Raw genomic sequence first — 24,593 nt, 5'->3', positions numbered from 1 at the left:
GTGTAAATGCCTTCGGTAGATATTACATCCCCTGATAAAGTGAGGCTCACGAGACGATTTCGTTTCGTTGGGTCCGCGACAGCCTCTCGACCAAATTGCTACCAAGCTGGAAAACGTCAATCCGAATTCAGCTCAAGGCCGCTAGTGAAATTGTTAAACTTTTTAAGCCAACATATGAGCTAACGTGAAAAACATACCAAATTCATCGATTCAACTCAAGTCCATAGCAAGCGGACTTGGTGATTTATTTTTCATCAGCGGCTACCCGACCGGTAAAAAACAGGTCAAATTTGACTGCACTCTACCAAAGTTTAGTGCGGTCGACTTTCTGAATATGTTTGACCATCAATTGCTCAGTCAACAATGGTTGCGCGTTAAAAAGCACATTTTTTTAGTCACAGGCAACTTTTGCATAAGGGGAATTTTAGCTCAAATATCGGCCAAGGGGGGCACGAGACGAAAAAGGTTGGGAACCACTGGATTAGCACGAAGCACGAAGATAATGCTAAATACTATCGTTACAGACCTACATTTGCAAGTTTCTGTAACGCAAATTTTCCTCCATTTGAGGGTCTAATTTTGGAATTTTGGGTCGACACGGCACCAGAGCGTTTTGTTATTATGTACGCAATATTTGTTGAATTTCTTGCAGAAAATTCTTCGCGAATAGTTTGTCCATATCCAAGGTCACGGTGTTGGGTACGGTTGCCAATAGGAGAGACACGCAGAAAGTGTGGCTTGATAATGAACAAATGACGCGACTTTGTATTACACAAATTAGTTTGAATTCATGATAAGATTTGTCCGACTGGTTTCTCTGGAAAACACCGTCAAATGCCGTTGGGGTGCTTTGGTGTAGGCGCCTGCACCGAGCGGATACAAGCCTATAATGCACATTCATGTGGGGGCCAAAGAGGTCATCACTTCGGATTTCTTGTGCCCAACTTATATTTCCTGTGCGCAGAGACCGTGTCAGCACTGCGCATTTGCGCACGTGCGCAGCATAGAGGGAACATTGCGGCCAACCCCTGACGTATCGGGACACTGGAATATGGGAAGTTTTTTTTCAACATACCGCTGGGAAGGTGCGGTGTCAAAAATGGCGGCGACGAAACCTTGGCCAATAATGACTGTCGCTAATTGGCCAAAACTTTCTATATTGACATGCTCGGTCATCGAAATCGTAGAAAGTCGGCACCGAATAGTACTGTCCTCGCGATTTTAGTTGACAGTAATACTAAATCGACGCACAGAGAAAAACAATTCACCCCAAATTTCTTATCACATGTCTCAGGCATGTTTCATAGAGCTGTGTTACGTACAGTTGTGGTCGGCGAGTTGTCTTTATCATAAATGCCCCTATACAATCGTAGCATTCTTTTTGATGTGTGAGGCTTGGGTCGTGAGATGCCATTACAACTCAGATTTTGGGTCGCAGCCGTAAGAGTTTGAGAACCACTGCTTTAAGGTTATTGAACTGCTATGAGCTTTCAAGTCGGATTGAGCTAAAGAACCGAACACGGGATATTTTGACTGTATTTGCTCTTCTCATATAGTCGCTAGACATAAAATGGGAAATTGAAAGAAAAAAACAGAACACAGGTTGAAGCAGCGTGTCATAAGAAAGCGATCTCTAATGTGCCTACTCTCCTTGATCGCTTTGGATCTTTTTTTCCAAACAATCAGGCAGCAGCGATAAATCAAACATGTGGATTTTGTACCCCTTCGACGAACTGAATCCTCCGAGACTTGGTGGCATACTCTTACAAACGATTGCTGCCAGCAAGCATCTTTCACTTGCGGAAAATACGGTACATTGTGGATAGGAGTGCGGGATGGCTCTTATAAAGTTTTTGTACAAAACCCAACACTTATTTGGCCGAAAAGGGTTTTAGTGCGCTATCGTCGAAATCAAAACGAGGGAACAGAGTTGTCTTTGTAATGGGGCATTTCATGGCCTAAACCCGTTGTCTATACGTGTCGCACTTCCGATCGAAATATTATTACCTATCTTCATTTTCGTTTCTTGAAACAATTTTCCGTAGCGTTGTGGGTGACGATGAATTTTGTGCTAAAAAAAGTGCGGATGGTGCTGAAAAATATTAAAAAGCACTTGTATAGGCTAGTATACTTATGTACGGTTTTCAGTGGACGGCGTTCGACATTCGGTGTTCAACGGACGACGTATCAACGACAACAAAAAAGGGTTTGGTACCGTTATCCGTAACAGCCACATCATATTTGCATCGTATTGCCGCTTTAAGCTTACTCTGTACGAAGTACAACAATGTTTTTGTTCACAACTTACAACGCTCAATTTTCTTTTTCCACGCCATGCTCGATTTCCTGTCCTATTGTGATAATGTGTGCTGAAATACCAGAGGTGGTCAGTAAAGAATTACTTCTACTTGTCAAGTAATTGTCAAGCGGATTTAGCTTACTAGCATCACTTCTTCAGGTGTTTATGGTTTTGGACTACTTTTACTTCTACTTGACAGTTTTCAGGTTTTTAGGCAAAATTAAGCCTATAATCCTTACTTTTTTGCTTAATTGTAAATCGCTTCTTTTATTTGTACTTGAGTAGAAATTGATGACTTCGCTTCTCCTTCTACTTGAGTATAACGACGATGAGTACTTTGACTCTGTGAATTACAGGTACCACGGTCGTCTCATTTTCTATAGCATTGTTTCACATCACCGTATATGCGACCTTCTTCGCAAGAGATTGAACGACATTATCGTAATGCTGCGGCCCACGGCGTATACTAAGTTGGGAAACTGCCCAGCCCTGAGGCAACCTCGAGTTCGTGACTCCTGGGTTAAATTATTATCACCATGTTACAAGCAGTTCCTGTACAATACTCTTGGAAAATAACCTTCGAATGGTGTCGTGCTTTTCAATTTGACATCACCACATTGCCTACTCTCCCATTCATGTATCATATAACTGCCATATAAAGATTTGCCAATAATAAAACGTATCTGTGGTTCTCAAACTTTTGAAAAAAATTCACGAAACTGTCCCTTGGCAATTTTTTGAAGTACTCATGTTCCCTTACAAAACTCAACACAAAACCGCGTGTTTGATTTTATGGTGTCAGTGTGACAGGTGTAGTAGATTTTATGCGACCAGCTTGGCTATGTTTGGTTGCGTTTTGGGGAACGCAACTCTATCGTGAATCATATTCAACCGGTTCTTATTCACAATCAACTGTCGAAAACGGCGGTCTTTATTCTCATAGGTCGATCAACCTACTCTATGGGGGATGAATCCTTCTGACCTCTTTTACCCCCTACGTTTAAGTTCATTACTACTATTTTTATACTCCATCAACAAACGGAATTACGTGATTCGTTACCGAACCAAAATAGCTCTAGGCCAGAGATGGGCAAACTGCGGCCCGCAACACCGTTTTGTGCGGTCAGCCAACGCCTCAATAAACGTTTTATAAATATTATTAAAATGCGAAGAAAATCAAATTACTGTGAGTACTTGATTAAACTTTTTCTCAATATATTTCAACATGATAATTGTAATCTATATTCTTACCGAAGTATATTTTTGAATTTCATTGATGACGCGATGGCCCAACCTCGCGGCCCACGTATTTTGAAAGCTTCCGCAATTGCTAAACATCACAGAAAGTGAATCGTAAATGACTTAATTCGGACCACAAGTGTGAATATAGATTGGCAACACGAGTAAGTTTAATATTTTTTGTGCTGTACTTGGATAAACCGATTTGCGAGTGTGTTAGATAGATTCGTTCCAAGTATTTTTATATTATAGAAGCGTATTTAAAGTAGAGTTGCCATACGTCCTGAATTTCCCGGACATGTCCGGAATTTCACTGTTCAAACTAGCGTCCGGGAGGAATTTCTAAAATATGCCAAATGTCCGGAATTTTGAAGATTTGACGACGTGGGCTCATAATTTTTTCGTAAATCAACATAAAAACATTATTTTTGGAAATATTTATGCTGATGCATGATATTTTTCTTCATGCTGAGCGCGATTTACTATCACATTTATTGATTTTAATATGAAGACTACCACACCGTCGCAAAAACTGAAATAAAATATTAATAAAAACAACCTTCATTTACTGGAATAAGCCTAATTGTAATCGCAATTATAGGAGAACGGTTTATTCCTAGAGATCGTTAAGGCCGTTTAAATGCTTTACTCAAAGATAGTGATTCCAAACGTGGAAGTCGTTTGCCTTTATTCTGGGGTTCGCGAATATGTTGAATGTAATCACCTTCCAATATAGCCAGTGAGTAAGTCCGGGCAAAGGTGCTGACTTCTTTTAGTAATGAGGTCGTCAAATTTTGATCTGGGACACGGAAAATTTTCAAATTGGAGATGGATTCGCAACCACAAAAGGTTGGAAATCACCGGATGTGGGGTGTTTATAAAGCTCCGTGGTGCGCACCGGCATACGGCTAATAAACGATCTTATCGGTTGGGCATGAACATGACTTAACGATGTACAATTACGCTCCCTGTATTTCCGAACTCATCATCCTCCACCAGCTCTACCGCTAACTCTGATCATGTGGGCGGAGAGTAGAACATGTGCTTTCGGTCCCGGATACACAACACACAGCCACATACTCCTGAACCGGATCGTGACCACCTCTGGTCTTGAGCAAAGCTTTGCTAGTGTGACGTCATAACTCATTTTAAAATCCACTAGTGGGCACTAAAGGGTGTCCGGAATTGGGGTCACAGAAACATGGTAACCCTAATTTAAAGGTAACATGGTTATGATGCTGTCAGCATTGTGTGTCCTGGAGTTAAACCATAAGTACAATCAGAAAATCTATGAACAGATCGCTGCTCACAGACAGACTCAAATTTACTTCCAGTTCTAAGAATTGGGACAACCGACTTTAATCCCTAATATTGTCCATGAGGACGACCAGCATATAAATTCCCGTGAATGTTTTTAAAGCGTGTACGTTATCATCAAATCAATGTTTGGTAATAATATTTCCATGTTGTCGGTCACTATATAATCGAATACCAGTATTGAATTTTGGCTTAGTATCCCAAATTTGTATAGTGCGGCCCGCGAATGGATTCAAATAATGAATGCAGACCACGAGCTAAAAAATTTTGCCCACCCTTGCCTAGGCCGACGCAAGACCTATTAATTTGCTTCTAGCGGCTTAGTAGTTATGAAAATCAGTATGAAGTTGTTTTCAGGGCCGTAACAGCACTTCGTAAGGCACCCCCCCAAAACGTTGGTCCTGGCCCCCCATATGATGATGCACCGGACTTCTGGGGGGCCAAGCCCCCCAGACCCCCCTCAGGTTATTTGCTGATGTTTAACGCTACTTATCATCTACATGGGCCATCGTTAGCTGAGTCCGCCTTACCTGCCTGCACGCGCGAAGCGCGAAAATGTTCTATAATTCATAATTGAATCGGTCAATAGGATCGGGAATTGCATACATATTGCTATTAATTTTTGTCCTCTCTCTGCTCACGTAATCGGATTTACAGGAAGAGCTGAGTGAGGTGTGTTTGAAAAGGTAGGACCCCTCAATAATAATTAAAAATCTTGGGGTGTATAGCCGTTGGCAGGAACGAAGCAGCACTTCGTCAGGCCCCCCAAAAAAACTTGAGTCTAGGGCTCCCATAGGGTGATAAACCTACCCCCAATCACGTTGTTCGCTTCTGCCACGTAATTAGTCGTACTGCTTGGTGAGCCAGCGCGAAGCGCGAAAATTTTCGATAATTCATGATAAAATCGGTCAATAAGATCGGGAATTGCATACATATTGCTATCGCTTTCTTGTCCTCTCTGCTCACGTAATCAGATTTACCGGTAGAGCTGAGTGAGGTGTTATGGAAACTGTAGGGCCCGTTGGTATGATTACGTAACATGATGCTATTTCGTGACCTCCTGTCTGCTATATCAAAAATATAGCATCGCCCAAACGTAGACTACTAAACTGAAAGACGCACACGATTTCAAATTGGTATTTCTTCACTGGCATATAGTTTTCCCTGTCTTGTGAGGTTCAGATTTTCAAGGCGGGAACATTCGGCGCTGGTCATTTAGGCGCCTGATTAAACCTATATGTATTTTGTATATATAACGAAGTTTGCGGTCAGCATAAGGGCAGTCCTTTTCGGCCAAGGTTTTTGCGCGTGCGATCGTTCTGGCACACTTCTTGGAGTCGCATGTTACATGATGGCATGAAACTTTATATTTCATGGTGCATCGTGGCCCGGTAATGGCCAACGCCGATATGCCCATTTCTATAAATGTTGCGTATTTTTTTCTTTGGGGAAGAGTACCCCAAAATGAAGATACTTGGCAACTTGAATTCGCGCGGAGCGCGAAAAATTTCTGACAAAGTTGCATAAATTTTCAAAAAATACTCCATAATTTATGCTAATTCACGAAATAATTTTGGGCCCCCTTCGAGCTCGCCCCCCCCCCCAATTGGGGGGTTTGGGGTGCGGCAGTTACGGCCCTGGTTGTTTTCTTCTCGAGTGAAGCGCGAATATTTTTAGAGTCCAAGAATCAATTTTGTCAATAATAATATTTGCTTTGTTGAAGCATGTTCTTATTTCGTGAACTTTAAGTCTTAAATAATGATTGTCGCTATAATCGAAATATATTGGAATCGGTCACGCTTACTAGACTAAACTAAAGCCCTTTTCAATTCGCATTTCAACGCAGGAATCATAATTTTCAACCGCAGGCCGCATTGTACCGCGAGGGGCTTAGATTAGGACTGTTCGATGCTTCGACAATATCAAATCGAAGGTTCCGGCGAACATCCAGTGATCATTTTGGGCAACTGCTTTATCGGCAGTGATATTTTTGACAGCATACTTCTCGTGAAGTCGCATGTTCGCCAAACATTGATTATGTCTTCGTGTGTCATGGTTCGGGAATCGTCATCGCCAAAAGCCGATGATGTACCCGCACGTTGCGCAACCCCGGACTATATAGTATTTCAATGGCCCCAAGCGATGTTGTCATAATTGAGGATACAGGTAGACTTATTTCTGTAAAATTGTGCCTGACTTGTTCTGGGTGAGTATACAGACGCATAATAAGATCATGAAATGTTGTGACACTGAAGCGCGCGAGGCGCGACTTAAATTTAAAAGTGAATAATTCGCACAAAAATACTCTAATTGTGTTGATTAACGACAAACAATATCGGGCCATTATCGAGTTTGGTTTAAAAATAAATTGCATGGAATTCTTTAGAATGCAATTTTTGTATCTGGATCATGTGAATCCGCGGATCCCAGTTTAAGAACCACTGATATAGATTGTCACTTAATAATAGACTAACGGATATAGGGACTGTATGAGATGATTTTCTCGCCCTAATTTTGTACTGTTCATGAGTTGAATATAAGCTACCTTAGCGACTATTCCAAACTGATTCTTACCACGCAGCCCGTCTTCGTGCTCCATATTACTTCCGATATTTTATCTATTTCTGTACTCAAATAACATTTCAGATGCTCTCCTGCAACATAACTGAAGAAGAATCAGTGACCATCAATCTGACGTACAGAAACAACGACATGTCGACAGAAGTGGCGGTAGGAAACTTGAATATCACCTCGCGTAAGTGTAATCACAGTTTGGACATTCGAATTTTAAAAAAGGCATTGTCGTTTTACTCGGCATCGTGACATATGACTACAGGAAATGATCGATAACAATTCAAAATTTTCAAAATATTCTAGTGACTGGATCTTGAAAGTTTACATGAACAATGAACATTGAACAATGAACATGTCCTACATGGCACCACACTAACAATCCACTGTTTTACTGCGTCGCTATGTTAAATCCCTCACTACTATGACACTCGCTGATTTGAAGCTTGTCATTTTTGATGCCTCGCTATATTGGTAGTGTTGCAATTTAAAACAAATGGTGACTTAAAACACTGTGTTTAAAACATGTGTTAAAAACATGTTTTAAACAGTGTTTTCAAAAAAAGGCCTTTTAAAAAAACAAAATTGAGTTTTTTTAAGTTGTATAATTATGCCATAATTATGAAAATGCTTTCCAAAAAACATGTTGTATGAGCCTACGGACGATTACCGGGCGATAGAGCCGACATACAGGATATGGAATGGTTGGAACCGTCAAAATAGTCGGTTCAACAGCTACAGTTCGTAGATATTTCGCCAAAGGATCTATATTTACCCTATATTTTCAATATTAATCCACTATGACGAATAAATATCCGTGACGTCATGACTTGGAAAAAAACAATAAAAACACGGGCCTTGTTTTAAACATGTTTGTTTTGAATTGATTTTTGTTTTAAATGCAGCCCTATATATTGGAATCGCTTTTTCGTCACTAGCTGTCTTGACACTGGCCATTTTCCCTAGATCCCGTGTAGGACCTGTCACTATATCATAACACATCATAAGCTTTATGACATATCATAAGCTTCTGACTACATACGTTTGTAACATGGGCGCCAATACTTCCTTTTCAATTTCGAAATCTGCTTCGGTCAGACTTGAGGTCAGATCTCAGTCTATTATGCTTGCAAGGATTTCAAACTCTAATGTGCTCGCGGGCCAATTTCCTAGTTTTTGATGACGCTGCGGGCCGCAGCATCAATAGTTGGGGTATGCAATGTTTTTCCAAGTAATAATTATCTAACAAGACCTTGCAGACTGGCTCTCCACACACATCGTGAAAATGTGACGTACTATATTGTATAAAACTCACGCCTAACACGAAAAAAATCACATTTTCGAATATCTGAATAAAATTGTTGTTGCGCTTGGCATCACGTGTCAAAATAAAGAGATACAGACACAATGCTGCAAGGGGAAAATGCATCAAAACATGAAGTAGTAGCCTACGTGGAAAACATATGATGTGTCACTCACTTTGCTTCCACATGATAGAACAGCACGGACTGTCAATGCTACTTGTAAGATATGCTTTCGACCAAGAACAGTTTCAGTATCTTCCGCGTCCTGGAAGATTGCATTTGGATTGCCAGAGATCCTATATAGTCGCTGCCGCGAAACAATCCAGATCTTAACCTCAGCGAAAATGAACGAAGCAAACACTTTGGGGTTGCCGTTCCGTGCTCACTAGGGTTGTCCATAATTTGGAAAATCACAAAAATGATGCGTATCCATGTCTCATTCTATAGATTATTAATAAATAAACTTCAAGGAGTCTGCAATGAGCTCACTGGAAAGTATACTTTGCATTGCTCATTTCATCATTTGCTCATTGAAGTTTATTTATTAATAATCTATAGAATGAAACATGGATACGCATCATTTTTGAGATTTTCCAAATTAGGCAAACACGTGTAGCGTGTCGCGTGTAGCGACCCTGATACGGCGCTGTCGACCTAACAGGGACGTCGTTGTTCTTCGGTTCAGAAACCCTCTCGTCGGCGACCCGCTACCACCAGCATGTCATCAAGAACATCCAGGAGTATTTACAAGTTACCAATTTAATTACAAGCCAAAGCTTAATACAACCAAATACTCCAATCAGCACCTCACAGAGATATACAGGCACTACACTACATTGCAAGTACAACTACACAGTTCACAAGCATTCCTAAGTGATGAGCGGATATTGATTTTTGAGAATCCGAATCCGTCCGACATTTTTGGTGTCTGCGGAACTATCCGTCCGACTCCGGAGAATCTCCTCCAACTATCCGACTTTATCCGGAAATCTCGTCAAGAATCCGAAAAATCCTTATCGAACAATGATATCCCACAGTATCAATTGTACAGCTGAGCTTAGCTACAGTTCTGCACTAGAAGATCACGAATTGTATCTATGGAATGAACAAAAACGAATAGAACAAAAATTGAAATTTTAATTGTAGGAAGGTTAACGCAATAAAGAAACAACGCTACTAATTTGAAGTAAGAGTGCGAATGAAAGTGGTATCTCAGTTCAAAAGCAAATGACAAATGACAAAGATTATTAGTCCATGGCCATATATAACAATCAGGCATTTAACCATATTACCCAATACATATCAAGAAGTAATAATAGCAAGTTGTAACCATGGAATTTTACAATCAGGAGATGGTCGATATTGGATGCGGATAATCCGCATTTTGCCCACAAATGCTGGAAGGCGTGAAAGCCTGTTTAGTAGCAACTTGCTGATGCTTATAATACCTTTGGTCAATCAGTTCAAAGCTTCGAGCATGACGCTTATAGTCGAGTCACACAATATGTCAATAATAGCACCATCCTGAATGTCCCTCAATCGGTCAAATTTCCTCTTCGGTAGCAGGTCAGTAGTTGTCTTGCCGGCTTGTTTATTGGAAGTGAAGAAACTTATCGTCAACTGTGCTGTATCCTTGGCCTTTCGGATATGGTTTGTTAGGTTCATTGTACCACTTGAAAACTTGTGGTGTTTCACTTGAACATAGCAATTATTGCATTCAGCAGAGCCAGTGTTCCATAAATCAGGATTAAATCTCTTCACACTTCACTCTTGCTGTGCTATCTTTCAAGACGTCGACTTTCCTCAATCCATTATAATGGAAATACGAAACTGCGACAGTACGGAATCACAGCTCAAATCGACACTCAGACGAGGGGTTTGACAACATTCGAGGTCTTCAAATAATGCAATATACTGCGAACAGTTGATCGAGCTCCACTCAAGAAACATGGCGCATCACTAACGTACAGATCACCACTCCTTGGCGTTGACTTTCGAACTGTTTACATGGTCTCTCGTTTAAATCATATAGAAAAGCACCATAATCACGCCAAATTCTTTTTCACAATTCTTCAACTGAAATCAAATTTACTTGAACAGACCATTGCTTGACAAAAATAACTTACAGCTTTTTCGTGTATGGCTCAGTGGTTCTGGATGATTGATTCCGTCAATCATATTTGGAGAAAATATAGCTGCTGAAGGAAGGGAAGAGTGAGCAGGAGAGTTGAATAGGTTTGCGTTTCGTTGTAACGTTATATAGTAATTGTGGATTATATAGCCTTGTTACATTTTATTAGTTTACCTTAGTAAGATATGCATGTATCTTGAATGATTTCAAAGAGGCTGGTAGGCTACTGTAACGTCAAGGCATCATAATATTAATTATACATTTTATCTGTGCATATATCTTCTTACATAATTTTCCATATAAATATCAGACTCCAGAAAGTTACTTGTATATGTTTGTATGCATATTCTTATTTGATTGGCCGGGCTGCAAGCACTGGCGTAGCAGCATGTGTTGCCGCCCCTGGCTCTCGCTTAAAATGCCGCCCCCTCCCTAAGTACGCCACAGCTAAATTCGACATAGATTCATGTTCAAGCAATCTTGTCAATAAAAATAATTACATATAATATGCCGCGTCTCAGCCTCACCGTCTCAACGGTAATAAGGCAAAAAATATTAAAGACAAGAGATAGCGAACGAATGTATTATGCAAATAGAAAATCAATAGCCGCGTCAAAACTTAACTTTTGGGGCTTTCGCCGAAGCAAAATCAGGGATAATAATATACTCAAATTCAAGTTTTAGAACGTAGTCTCTTTCTATAGACCAGTGGTTCTCAATGGGGGTCCGCGAAGCATTTTCATGGGGTCCGCGAAGCCTCTAAATTTCTGAAGTCATTGATAACCTAATTTACATTTTTAATTAGGAAAAGCATGGGACAGTTTTCGCTTCATAAATATTAAAACTTTAGGACTCACGTCATTAAAATGGTCGTCTCAGATGAAATATCCGACTGTGCAGACTCATTTTATTTTCAACTTACCAATAGCAAAAGCCGATGCAAACATATTGCTGTTTATAAATATGTTTTTTAAGGTTTCTGAAAAATTAAATGTTGGAGATAGCGATTTGGATTTGCAGTTGTCAGTCTCAGTAAATTTGTAATAGAAATTCATGAACTTTTTTCCTAAAATGTCCCAATGAAGGAATTGAAACCGCGCCACGAAATCCATTTTCTCCTGTGATATAACCACTAAATAATTTCAAGATGAGATGCTAAATAGAAACAACTAGGCTGCGGGGACAAAATATGTTCATTACAAACACTCACCAAAGCTGTCGTCGGAAGCGTTACGCGTTATTACATTCGCCACCAATATATCTTTGTGGAAATGGATTTTCGGCGCTCGTTCATATCCATTCAAAGACAAGGATTTTCAAGACAATTAATACAGCTGGAAAATTCGTTTCGAAATAATAAAAGTCTACCTAATGTCGACATATAGTGTGATGTTATTATGACTAAAATTCATTTTCTGGCTGTTTATTACTAGCCTACAATCAATTTTTGCACGAGACAGTTGACGGTTGCACGATAATTGAGCCAATTTTGAACGAAAACTGGAGGGGGTTCGCGGTGGACCAAAAGGGGTCCGCGCAGACAAAAAGGTTGAGAACCACGGCGGCTATAGACAGAATGGATAGACCTGGTAGCCGATCATCATCCATGGTAGAAAGTAAATAAGACTTAATCAGTTTGAGCTTTGAGAAGCTCCTCGCACAACTCGGAATTGAAACACCAATGGTTAGATAAAGTTCCAGACACGAGCATAAATACACCAGCATAATAATGATTTCGAATGAACCAACCAACCATTGTTAGGAACAAGCAGCCTTGACGGATATTTCGGAGTGGTTCCATTGCCATGTTAACATATGAATTCGTGTTTTCGGAATTAGCGTGACACTGGCCTTCGATTTAGACCAGTTTAATTAAATTTTAGCTCATGATACGCCAGCTATAGGACTACCAATTACGCTGATTTTAGCCGGCTATGTATACTAGGGCTCTTCAAAAATGATTTTTTTTCTCAAATCGTACTGGCTACTTGATAAAATTGTTAGGTTACCTAATTTAAGCCTAGACACCAAATTTGGTTCAATTCCAACCAGTAGCCGCATTGCTACAGGAGAAGAAAGTTTCTATTCATTATATAATAATAAATATCAAAAAATTTGGAAATTTTCTGTTCACCCCATGAAAGTGTTAGGTTGTCTATAGAAACGATGTTCACCAAATTTGGTTCAATTTCAACCAGTGGAAACCGAGTTATTGCCGTCGAAAAATTTGGATTATGAATAAAATAGTATTTACGGTGACTAATTCTTTAATTATTTATTATAGTCCACCGTAAATACTATTTTATTCAAATCCGATTTTTTTCGACGGCAATAACTCCGCTTCCACTGGTTGGAATTGAAACAAATTTGGTATGTAGGCTCAAATTAGGTAACCTAACAATTTTATCAAGTAGCCAGAACGATTTGAGAAAAAAAAATCATTTTTCAAGAGCCCGAATGTACACTGTGCAGCCTCATTTTGCCGCCCCCTTGGAGCCTGCCGCCCCTGGCGCAGAGCCAGAACCGCCAGGTGACTGCTACGCCACTGGCTGCAAGTGTGTGAATAGCTGTTAACTCGACGTGCCAAACTGACACAAAGTCCAAGTCCACACTGAGAATACCTTCTCGCAAAACGGAGTTATTACATTGTTGATCGTCATCAGGATATATTCCGTTATGGTCATGAACTGCTGGAAGACTCATGGTAGCTAAAGTTTGTGCCATAGCACAAGCACCGCTGTATAGTGCTGATCGAAATGGTATCATACAACTACTGTGGTAGCATGAAAATCAGTCATTCTACCAGTACGCAAAGAGGGATTTGACTGCTATTAATCTACAGAAGACTGCCACCAAAACAACTTCGAGGATTCTAGAGATTGTATGCCCTATTGTGACATTCATCAGCAATGGGTTCAAAAACTACATGTCAAGGCGGGAAGCAAATTCAGTTCTGTGACTGATGTTGAAACAATACCTTCAATTTTGCGAACTTCAAACACTGCTCTGCGAGAATACCGTACCGATGGTAACCATGTCAGGAGAGCTCATGTCAAATCATACCATTTTTTATCTGTTCACATATTATATATCGTTAGACTGGCAAGTATGGTATACTTGATGTGTTTTAGCTAATAAATCTGATAACTTGGCTGATCTTATAGTATTGTCTACTCTTGAATGGTAAGAATGGTAGTGGCGATAGTTGATCTATATTATCCTGGACTCTTGACAAACATTTTTAGACTGCTACCAGTCATATCGCAAGGTGTCAGCTGTTTGTATTTGGTTATTGAATTGATGACTCCTTTCTATTGACCTGTCATCAAATCTCACATCTGGTTACAACTATCCGGAAATATCCGTATAAAAAGTGACAACTATCCGACAATATCCGAAAAATAATCTGCGATAATATCCGAGTCCTATCCGACTGCCACGAAATCGTCTAATACCCGGTCCGAATGCTATCCGAATCCGTCCGATGCTCATCACTGATTCCTAAGCTTCCTACTAAACGACCGCGCACTCAATAACACGTGTAGCTACAAAGGGCGAGAAAACTGGTAATCACGAAATCGCGGCTCTTGATAGATTTATCAACTATGCTTGAATGATCACGACTGCAGCGGCTTGCTTATAATGTGCTTCTACACTCGTTCAAGAAGTTTGCTAACGGCAATTTCTGTAAGAGTATTGTAGCTTGGTGATATAATAATAAAATGTGACTCCTGGCAATTAAATGTTGTAGTTTTAGAAGTAATTTACGATAGGTTTAAAGCAAAAATAGTTTATTGCAGGCATGGTAGAGGTGAAACAGCGAATGATTGTGTTCTTATAAAATTTAGTATAAATCCAAGAAATACCTAGTCTGATATGCTTGCAATTACGCCGAGTGCTCCTGCTTTTCTGAATGCAAGTGAAGTATATTAGCCATCGCCAAACTGGTGCATCACACCACGTGAGATACCTGCTGAACACAATTCTCTGAAGAAGTCCAAAGAAGTGTCACTACCGCAATGCATGTTGTGATCTTTTTTATATCCATGTCTGGTTTTGATTCAAACATTAGTCGTGTTGCAGTCAGTAATGATCTAAGATTCATTAGGAACATGCTAAAAGCTATACCAGAAATAAACTCTCTTTTTACTGGTCCTACCTCAGTCTGTGCTTACCTTTATACCTCTTTTTGCGGCGTCATTTTTTGACAGCACATACGGGTAGATTCATCATGCTGTTTGAATCTGACAAGTGCCAAGCATAAACGGCTGATTCAGTCCATCGTTACAACAATCCAGACTTCCATTATATACCACGACAAGAGCCTAATTAAATCTGACAAAGTACTGTCATTGTTTAGCTTTATATTTGTATTCAATGATGTTATATCCCTTCTGAAACTAGAAATTAGTTTGCCACTTTCATATGCGCGTTTTCTTCATGTGTGTTTTAGCTTTCCCTTGATGAAAACAAATCATGCAGGTAACAACCGTTACTTTTACAGTAAGCCAGTCATGTGTTAAACGTTTTTGGGAAGCATCTGTCCTTTGTTCATCATGTATTTGGTAACTCAACATGCCCTGAATTAATCTTGAATCATTATCTGCGGACAAACCTACAATGCGATTACAGAATCACCGCCGTTAGTAGACTCATTGAACAGCTGATCAGCAAACTGCCAATGTTGTGATCATTCAAGCATATCCGATAAGCCAATCAAGCGCTGTGACTCCGTGATTCCTCGTCTTCTCGCCATTCTATGGTCCGTGGCTGCCACGCTCAGTCTTCGGCAGCTACTTTCGAACGCTTTTAGTCAAATCTTAACGACTTTCATGTGAGCTTATTGCAGCCTCATTGAAGTTTTTTTATCCATAATCTATAGAATGAGATGTATGGATACGCATCATTTTTGAGATTTCCCAAATTATAGACAACCCTTTGTTCACATTCGCTAGTTATACACTACCAGTACTGCTGTGCGAATGCCTTCTGATCTAATGGGGATTATTGTTTGTAGATGTATATTGATGAATAGGCAATCCGCAAGAATGATATAACGAAGATGGTGCCGGTTTTGCCTCATCGTTGTTGATATAAAATGATAGTAATTTTGTAGTGCACACGGTACTGCAGCTGCAGCAATATCCATTGGCCAAGAATGTATCCTATGACTATGACTTCATTTGGCTGATTCCCTGTAGCGTCTTCGTATTATTTGTGGTGAGTTTGAATATGTCCTTGAGAATTTTCAATCGTGGTTAGTCGTTTCAGATCGGAAGACATTAGCAAAGCACAAGTAACGTAGGGGAGATATGGTAGCGATGGATAAAAAATTGGAAAATTATCTCTGTCCCCAAAAATGTTCAGCCGATAACAGCAGATCTTTTGCTGGCTACCTACTATGATACAAGCTCTGCCTATGGCGCATGTATACATGAATATCCGTCTTTTCAAAAAATAGTTATGAACGTTCAAACTTTGTTACTTCAACGTATCATCGGTCCCCACCCGGTGTGTCTAAAGCAGGGCCGGCCAACCCGTGGCCCGCGAGAACGTTTTGAGTGGCCCGCGAGGTTATTTTCGAAATTAGTAATGTTATCAAAAATGGATTGCCCAGATTGTGAACTTGCAAAGCCAACCAAAAATTTGATTGTGTTGCCGCAACACTTGGGATGTGACGACTAGAATATCAGTTCCGACGCATTGGCATCATAGGTGTATGGGAGAAAAAACTTTTGGGGATGCGAATTTTTTTTTGCCCAAATAGACGGTGAGCGACAAAAGTAGTTATAAAGCACCTAATAGTGTAAATGACGCGCTGGGAAGAACTTTACCCATATTTAGGACAAACTGCAATACAGTCAAAGCAAAGATAACCCATCACTGAAGCGAAATCCAAAATTATTTCAAGGCTCGGATATTTATGAGCAGTCAGTATCACCAATTCAAAAAAAGTATTTGTCTCTGCCACTGACATGATGCATACCAAATAGGCCTACATCACTGATGTGCTCAATATTGACGATAGGTAAAATACCGCCATATTGGTAAGTCGTGCTTGACCCATAGTCTATCTAAGATGTTTTTTAGTCTTTTCAACTTCGAAAGTGCACTTTCAGAACCGTAGTCAGAATTTTCCCATCGCTGTAAGATGAGTCTTGCACTTTGCATGATTAACCAATTTATGAGGCATCCTCCATAGCGAATACTTGCATCCATCATTTGATTTGTTGAATTTCAGGCATGGACAGCGTTTCATAGTCTTGTCATTTTTGTTACAAGTTAACCAGGCATGAGTTTTTAATAAGACTTGAGATTTCGTTTTGAAGAGTTGGATTGAAATCTCCTGTTTCTCATTGCCATAGGCTATTTCTTTTGATTGTAGCATTGTAAAATTTGTCGATGAGGCTCAATGTTGTCGCCAGCAGATGTTTTGAAATCATTGCTCATTGCCGGATCAATATTTGACATTGCAATTGTTTCAAGATTTGATATCACACTCGTTTCTGGCACTGACTGAAAAAAGAGACACTTGCAAAACCATCGCTGCAACAGTAGTTATATCGTGAGCAGGAGTTTCCATGGGCTTGTGCACTGTCAATGGGTATCAGTACTGACGAGTGACGGCTATGAGTGTTCCATTCCAATTGGCCGAGAAATGGGTGTAAATGTTTACTTTCTTTGTTCAAGTTTATCTTCAGCACTAAATTCAATTGAACAATTGGCAGACTTTATATGCTCTTTTTTGTAGGATGCAGCATGCAGATAGGGAATGGCGGCAGTTTTGCATGTCGGTTGATGTCCGAAAACTTTCTCTTTTGATGCTTATCCATTGGATTATACCTGGGTAAAATTCAAAACCTTTACCGACTTTTTAGTAGTTACACTACTATTTACTATTTCTCAAGTTAACGAGCAATTGATCTTCAATTACATGGTGGAGAATACCGTATACCTGATAGGCGAAAACTACAAGAACTGGTTTGGATACTGCTTATCATCAAAGCTAACATAATTTCATGCAAAATCCCAATTGAAAGAAATATACAGCTCACCTGCTTTCTGTATAAATTTTGAAAATCCAACAAATTTCCGACAGCGCGACACTTCTTATTCTCCCTCAACCAACACACCCTCAGCTAACACAAAAGACAATGACATTTTTCATTGCAATTCGGCATAAATAAAGTGGCAGAGCAAGGTATGACATGAGCCAAGCCAACAAACCAAACATTAATTCTGTTGGATTAGTGTGCGATGAACCATAGCTGCAATAATGCCTGTGATATTAGATTGCCTGTTCTAAGATATGATTCAACGATATATCATTTTTACTATATGCAGAAATTGTCGATTGGTTTATGCGACTATTATCTCTGTCAGTCGTGTTCATCTCATATCCGGATTGATAGACTGAATATGTTCGTTCACCTATGACCTCAAATGTTTTGTTCCAACCAAAGTCACTCAACTATGGTCACTTTGGTTCCAACCCAGTGACCACTACTGACGAGTCTACTACGTTCAGGTTCAGCTTGTCGTGTTATTTTTGGCGATGACCAAAAATGATTGATGAGCAATAAGAAATTTAGCATCCTGAAAGATGCATGCTTAGGAAATCCATAAATTTAACTTCCTTTACATTTTTAAACTTATTGCTTTGCAAGAAAATGTAGGTACAGTTATTGTTTCAAAGAAAAATGCAGGTTACGGTACGTTGGACTGACCAAATCTAGAAGTTATTTTATTAAGGAATTAGATTGCAAGTCTGGTGTCAATCATTATTATCTCATAACAGTTTGTATGATTTAGAAATATGAATATCTTATGCCATAGAGGAAGAAGCGTAAAATATCGACTTTACGGCCATAAGAAGATGGAGAATTTGGTCCAGATGGTCCATCGACGGCCATAATATGCTGAAACTAAGATCCAGTGTTGGGATCAAGTCACTAACTTCGAGTCACGAGTCATTTCGAGTCATTGCACATTTTGACTCGAGTCAAGTCAAGTCAATCGATTTTCAAAGGCGACTCGAGTCAAGTCAAGTCACTCGATTTTTGGAGTTGACTCGAGTCAAGTCGAGTCAAGTCAAGTCAAGTCAAGTCACGAGTCAAGTCACAATTCAAGTCAAGTTGCCATTTCGAAGCATGAGGCATGATTGCATCATTGCATTTTGCCAGCTGTCTGAAATACATGTTGAGTGGTCATTGATTCTGAACCTCTAAACGAATATAGAGTTGAATATACACACAAGAAGGCATTGTATCGCTCACATATACGTAGAACTGATAAACTACGTCGATAGTTGCCAGCCAAAATAGAGAATAGAGAATTGATTGAGAACGAATTGATAAGATGCAATACATTACCCATTTACAAATTGATCCGATACAATTACAGCCTGCGCCAATGGTTGGGGACTATGTAAACTATATTCGAATTCAATTTCAATAAAACAAGAGGTTTGGCTAAGGTGAAAACAGAAATATACATTTTGCCATTCAATTACTTTACAACTAGTTTACGACAACGTAAGCCATAAGCTTCAATCCCTTCGTTCGCGGTCAATTTATTTGTCAGAGAACAATTGAGGCTTAGTAAAACAGACGATCATTAAATGATTGGTTGCTCTCATGGGTTACACCAGCGTTTCGCGAAAATCCTAACATATGCAAGATACAGATCTTTATCCACACCGATTGCTTGGTGACTTGAAATTGACTCGTGAATTTTGCTCCGAGTCACGAGTCAATCCACATTTCTGATACGCCGAGTCAAGTCAAGTCGAGTCGATTTAGCAAAGTGGCTCGAGTCAAGTCAAGTCATACGAAAAAGGTGACTCGAGTCTGACTTCAACGGGTAAAGGTTTGTCTTACTTCAATACGAATAAAGCTGCTGGATGGCCGAGCTGGATTGATAGATTTGAGATTTGGATGGTGGCAGAGGGTATTACAGACCCTGGCAAGAAACGTGCAAAACTGCTACATGAGGCCGGCGAAGACGTGTATGACATTCTTAAGACCTTGCCTGACATTGAGGGGGATGAGGATGCGTATGTGAAGACTAAGAAGCGGCTTACGAACTATTTTATCCCGAAGCGGAATAAAATCTTTGAAAGAGACCTCTTCCGGCAAACAAGACAAAATGCTGGTGAGCCCATTCAATCATACATTACGAGACTGAGGAAATTAGCTGCAACATGTCAGTTTCACAATACCGATGACGAGATTGTGCAGCAGATAGTGATAGTCTCTTGTGGTTGCGATTCTCGTGTTAGAGAGAAGGCACTGCGACGTGACATGTCTTTGCAGCAATTGTACGACTATGCACAAAGTCTGGAACAATCAAGGCATCAATCCAGGCAGATTGAAAACCACCACCAAGAAATGCCTGACGCACAGATGCAGGTAAATGCACAACGTCAAGCAGTGCCATCCGATGGGGAAAGTATGAACAAGCAGAGAAATTACGCTCACGCCTGTTTCCGATGTCGCAGTACAAAACATTTTGCTCGGGCGTGCCCGTTCAAAGAAAAAGACTGTTCGTTTTGCGGAAGACGAAGGCACAGTGAGAAGGCTTGTCGTTCGAAAGATTCGAATCAATCTTATCGAGAAAAGGCTGGCTCAAGCAGCCAGAATAAAGTGAAAACGCTTAGCGCAGAAGAAACGAGGAGTGAAGCCTTGAAGAGTACGATGACGGTGACTTCCTGAATTCTATTGGCAAAGAAGAAAATGCAGATTCTGCTGATTTGGACTTGGGAGATACAAAGCCCTACTTCATTTATCTGGAAGTCGACAATAAACAGCCAGAGCTTGAATTGGATTGTGGTGCTGCTCTCACAGTGTATCCACAGCATGTCTTCAGAGAGTTGTGGCCCGATGCCCAACTGAAGGCGCTACCAAGGAAGCTTTATACTTACACGCGGCAACCACTGAAGGTCGCTGGATATATGGATGTGTTTGTAAGATATGGAAACTTTGCTGGATATTTGCCATTGATCGTTGTCGACATGCCCAATTTGTCTGAACGACCGTTGTTGGGTAGGAATTGGATAAGAAGCATCAAACCGAGTTGGCTATCGATTGACAAAGTCGATGTACAGGCTGGAAAGTCTGATATCGATGTACAGCAGCTGCTGAAGAAATACCCTGGCATATCAACTCCTGGTTGAGGCTGTGCTAAGACGACAGCTAAGCTGGAGGTCAGTGAATCAGTATCTCCGAAGTTTTTCAAAGCTCGTCCTGTACCGTTGGCTTTGAAGGCTGCATATGATGCGGAGATTGACCGACAGGTCAAGATGGGAGTACTGAAACCAGTGAAAACTGCAGATTGGGCTGCGCCAGTGGTTACAGTTGTGAAGTCTGATAGAAAGTCAGTGCGCTTGTGTGGGAGTTATGATCTTACAGTGAACAAAGCAAGTAAACTTGAACAGTATCCGCTACCGTAAGTGGATGAACTGCTTACGACATTTGCTGGTGGACAGAAATTCTCTGTTATTGACTTGAAGGAAGCTTGTCTTCAGTTACCCTTGGCAGAAGAAAGTCAGAAGTACACCGTGATCAATACTGCTAAAGGGCTGTTTTCAACTAATCGTCTGGTATATGGAATATCCAATGCTCCAGCGATATTTCAGCGGTATTTGGAAACACTGCTGAGTAGATTACCCCATGTGGGAGTTTTTCTGGATGATATTGGAGTCACAGGAAAAGACGATACTGAGCACATGGCGAATTTGGAAGAAGTATTCAGACGATTGGAAGATGAAGGATTGAAGATCAACACAGAGAAGTGTAAATGGATGGCTCCGGAGATTAAGTATCTGGGCTACAGAAATAAACTGAAAGATGGAAGATTTTTCCGACGACATTTGGATCATATTCGACCTCGCTATACAGTCGAAGAAGATCAGGTTGTTCGTGACGAAATTGAAATGGACAACATTCCAGAACCGGTAGTGGAAAATGCAGAGAGAAGTTACGAGTCTACTCCGTTGGAGTCAAGCGGTTCGAGCGAGGAGAGACAAGTTTCTACCGCTGATCGTGAGATTGAAACGATGAAGGACGATGTACAAGGACCTCCTTCATCTACTGGTGGGAGTTCCACAGTTACCAGATCGGGCAGGATCTGTAAACCTCCTGAAAGACTGAATCTCTGATTTTTGTCTGGTGACTAAATCTCGTGTTGGACTTTTTCTTGTCGGATTAGTTTGTCACCAGCGAGCGTTTTTTGCCTTGTAAATGCTTGCTTGTGTGTTTTGTTTTATAATTCTCTCTGTTGTTGTTGTTGTGTGTCTCTCATCCATTAAGGGGAGAAGGAGTTGTTGTGTACTGACTCTACGTACGTTCATTGCATGACATATCTAGTTAGTGTGTCACCTGGGCAGTGCACATGTGACTGTCTGGGAGTCGAGCTGATGCGATACTGATGTATGCACGTATTCTGTAAATAGCAATATCTTGGATGTAAAAGACGCGTGTATTCACTTGTCTGTATCCTTAGCAAGTTAGTAAGGATATAACAGTCACAAGCTGAGCAACCATTGGTCAGACATAGGGCACAACGTCCTGCAGCTAGTCCTGCTCGAACGTCGGGCAGACGTTATCCGCTTAGAATTAGGACCCAAACTGATTTCTATCGGCCAACGTAAATTACCTTGTACTTTAAACTTACAGGGGAGGACTGTTACGTTCGTGCATTTTACGTTGGTATCGTTTGTCTCTTATTTGTCTAGGATTAGTAATTACCGCCAATCATTATTTCCTCGTGTGTCGTGCTTTGTATTTATACCCTGTGTTCTGTTGTCTACTCGTCTTTTCGTTTAACTGAACTCTGGATCGTGACGCCTGTCTTAAAGTTATTCTGCTGTATAATATACTGATTTCATATTGCAACCTCGTCGTATGAGTTATTGTTCAAACAAGATCAAGAACATAACAGTAATATTCGAAAAGGTGAAAACATATGCTGGATTACAGTTGAGATATGGCGCTAGCTTTTCTGAGTAGCTAATCTAATGGTCTATGTTCCCATGTGGTATCAAATGCCATGCGGTGTAGGGTGAAAGGTTAAATAGAGGCGAAACTTGATCAACGGTGTGAAATCGGTCAAGCGTTACACAATTTGGAATGCGAATTGATCAAAATCCTATTAAAGTATTCGAGCGAGTATGATATCATAAAAAAGCTGGCATGGACAATTTTTTATAGCAGTTTCATTTCGGTTTTTCGACTGCAAGTTGATAAAAATTGCAGCCTCGAGAGTACACTGCATTTGTACATGAAAATGCGTAAGTTCATAATATGGTAGATCAGCGGTTCTCCACCCTTTTTGACACGCGCCCCCCCTATCGATGGTGAAAAAATCGCGCCCCCCTGACCCCCTTACATTTATCGTCATGTCAAACAGAGCACATCATCTAATACAGAGGTGGGCAACCTTCTTGCTAGTCATGGCCGCATTTCGATTACTTATGTAGCCTGAGGCCGCATTCCAGGGCATAGCCGCAATGAACGATCTGGACGCAAAATACCTATGGTAAACTGTCCAGTGTCCATATCCATTCAAGGTGAACTCCGGACTATTCTACTTTTCACAACGGCCTATTCTACGCATCGAAATCGCGAGTGGCAATGTTATGAATAGTTGCTGGGAGTCATAATGTCGCGCGGGGCGCGAAAATTTTTCAGTGCCGCGAATGAATTGTTCTTTCTTGAGGATTCCCATTCCTGCTCCAATTAAGAAGGGCACTACTGCATTAAAATCGAAAAATGATGTCTTGTTGAATTGTGCGGAGCGCGAAGAAAATTTCAAGATTAAATAAAATCTCTCGAAAATTCGGGAGTGAATTCGTAATTGCAATTTGCATGTCTACGGCTGCCAACACATACTAATTGAATTAGGCGTCGACGGCCGCACAAATTCCCTTCTACGGCCGCATGCGCCCGTACGGGCTGCCAACCCCTGATCTGATAGTATACATAAAATATATCTTAAGCCAATTTTGAATCCGCATTCCACTTGTTTAGTCTTTTACATTGCTGACAAACTTCCCCAAACTTGTTTGAAAATAACAAAAAAACATTGAAAAGGACATCAATTAATTTCAAGGGAGGTTGCATCGAGACTAATCCTGATGCTGGTAGTGACTACAGAGAGCACGACGTCGTTCTGTCCTGCCATGCTAAATTTGATCAGTTTTGGAAATGAATCAAATTGTGTTGATTTATAGCCAAATTGAGGGTGAAACCGGGCAACCTATATTGCATCTGAGTCTGTCTTAGGCAGTGCAGTTCCCCAGCTATCAACAACAGCTACTTAGCGCACAGACATTTAGGCTACTGCCAAATCTATAAAGTAATGGATGACTTGCACGTAGGAATTTCTCTAAATCTTCAAAGAATATCAAAAATTTGCTCAAATGAAGTTGAAGTCAGCCTATACTCCGTTGAGCGCGACTGCTGGAGTTTGAGTTTGGCAAGCTTTCTAGAATACGAATTAAGTTTATTCTTCAATAATCGTCTCTTCAAAATGGTTGTGAAACACATGTTTAGTCACAATTTATACCGGCATTGACAAAATTGACAAAAATCTATCGCGCCCCCCAGGTTGAGAACACCTGTGGTAGGCCGATGGATCCCATACTTTTTTGAGAATGCACATCTTATTAAGCTCAATATATATTTATCACTCTCCCTGAAGACAATATGTCAGGTTTCAATAACCTATTTGA

General features: G+C 40.4%; 1 protein-coding gene across 1 annotated transcript in view; it reads left to right on the top strand.

The window, feature by feature from the left end:
- LOC145447139 (uncharacterized) overlaps positions 1-24,593 on the top strand; it is a 219,047-nt gene that overhangs the window by 102,100 nt on the left and 92,354 nt on the right. Inside the window, exon 11 of the mRNA XM_080325560.1 lies at positions 7,502-7,610. Within this exon, the coding sequence (XP_080181686.1) occupies positions 7,502-7,610 (109 nt within the window). The remainder of the gene's footprint in view (positions 1-7,501; positions 7,611-24,593) is intronic.

The sequence above is a fragment of the Botryllus schlosseri genome, chromosome 9 (genome assembly GCF_051294905.1).
Source record: "Botryllus schlosseri isolate E-star chromosome 9, Bs_hap1, whole genome shotgun sequence".
Classification (NCBI taxonomy): domain Eukaryota; kingdom Metazoa; phylum Chordata; class Ascidiacea; order Stolidobranchia; family Styelidae; genus Botryllus; species Botryllus schlosseri.
This window is presented reverse-complemented; position numbering and strand designations above follow the sequence as displayed.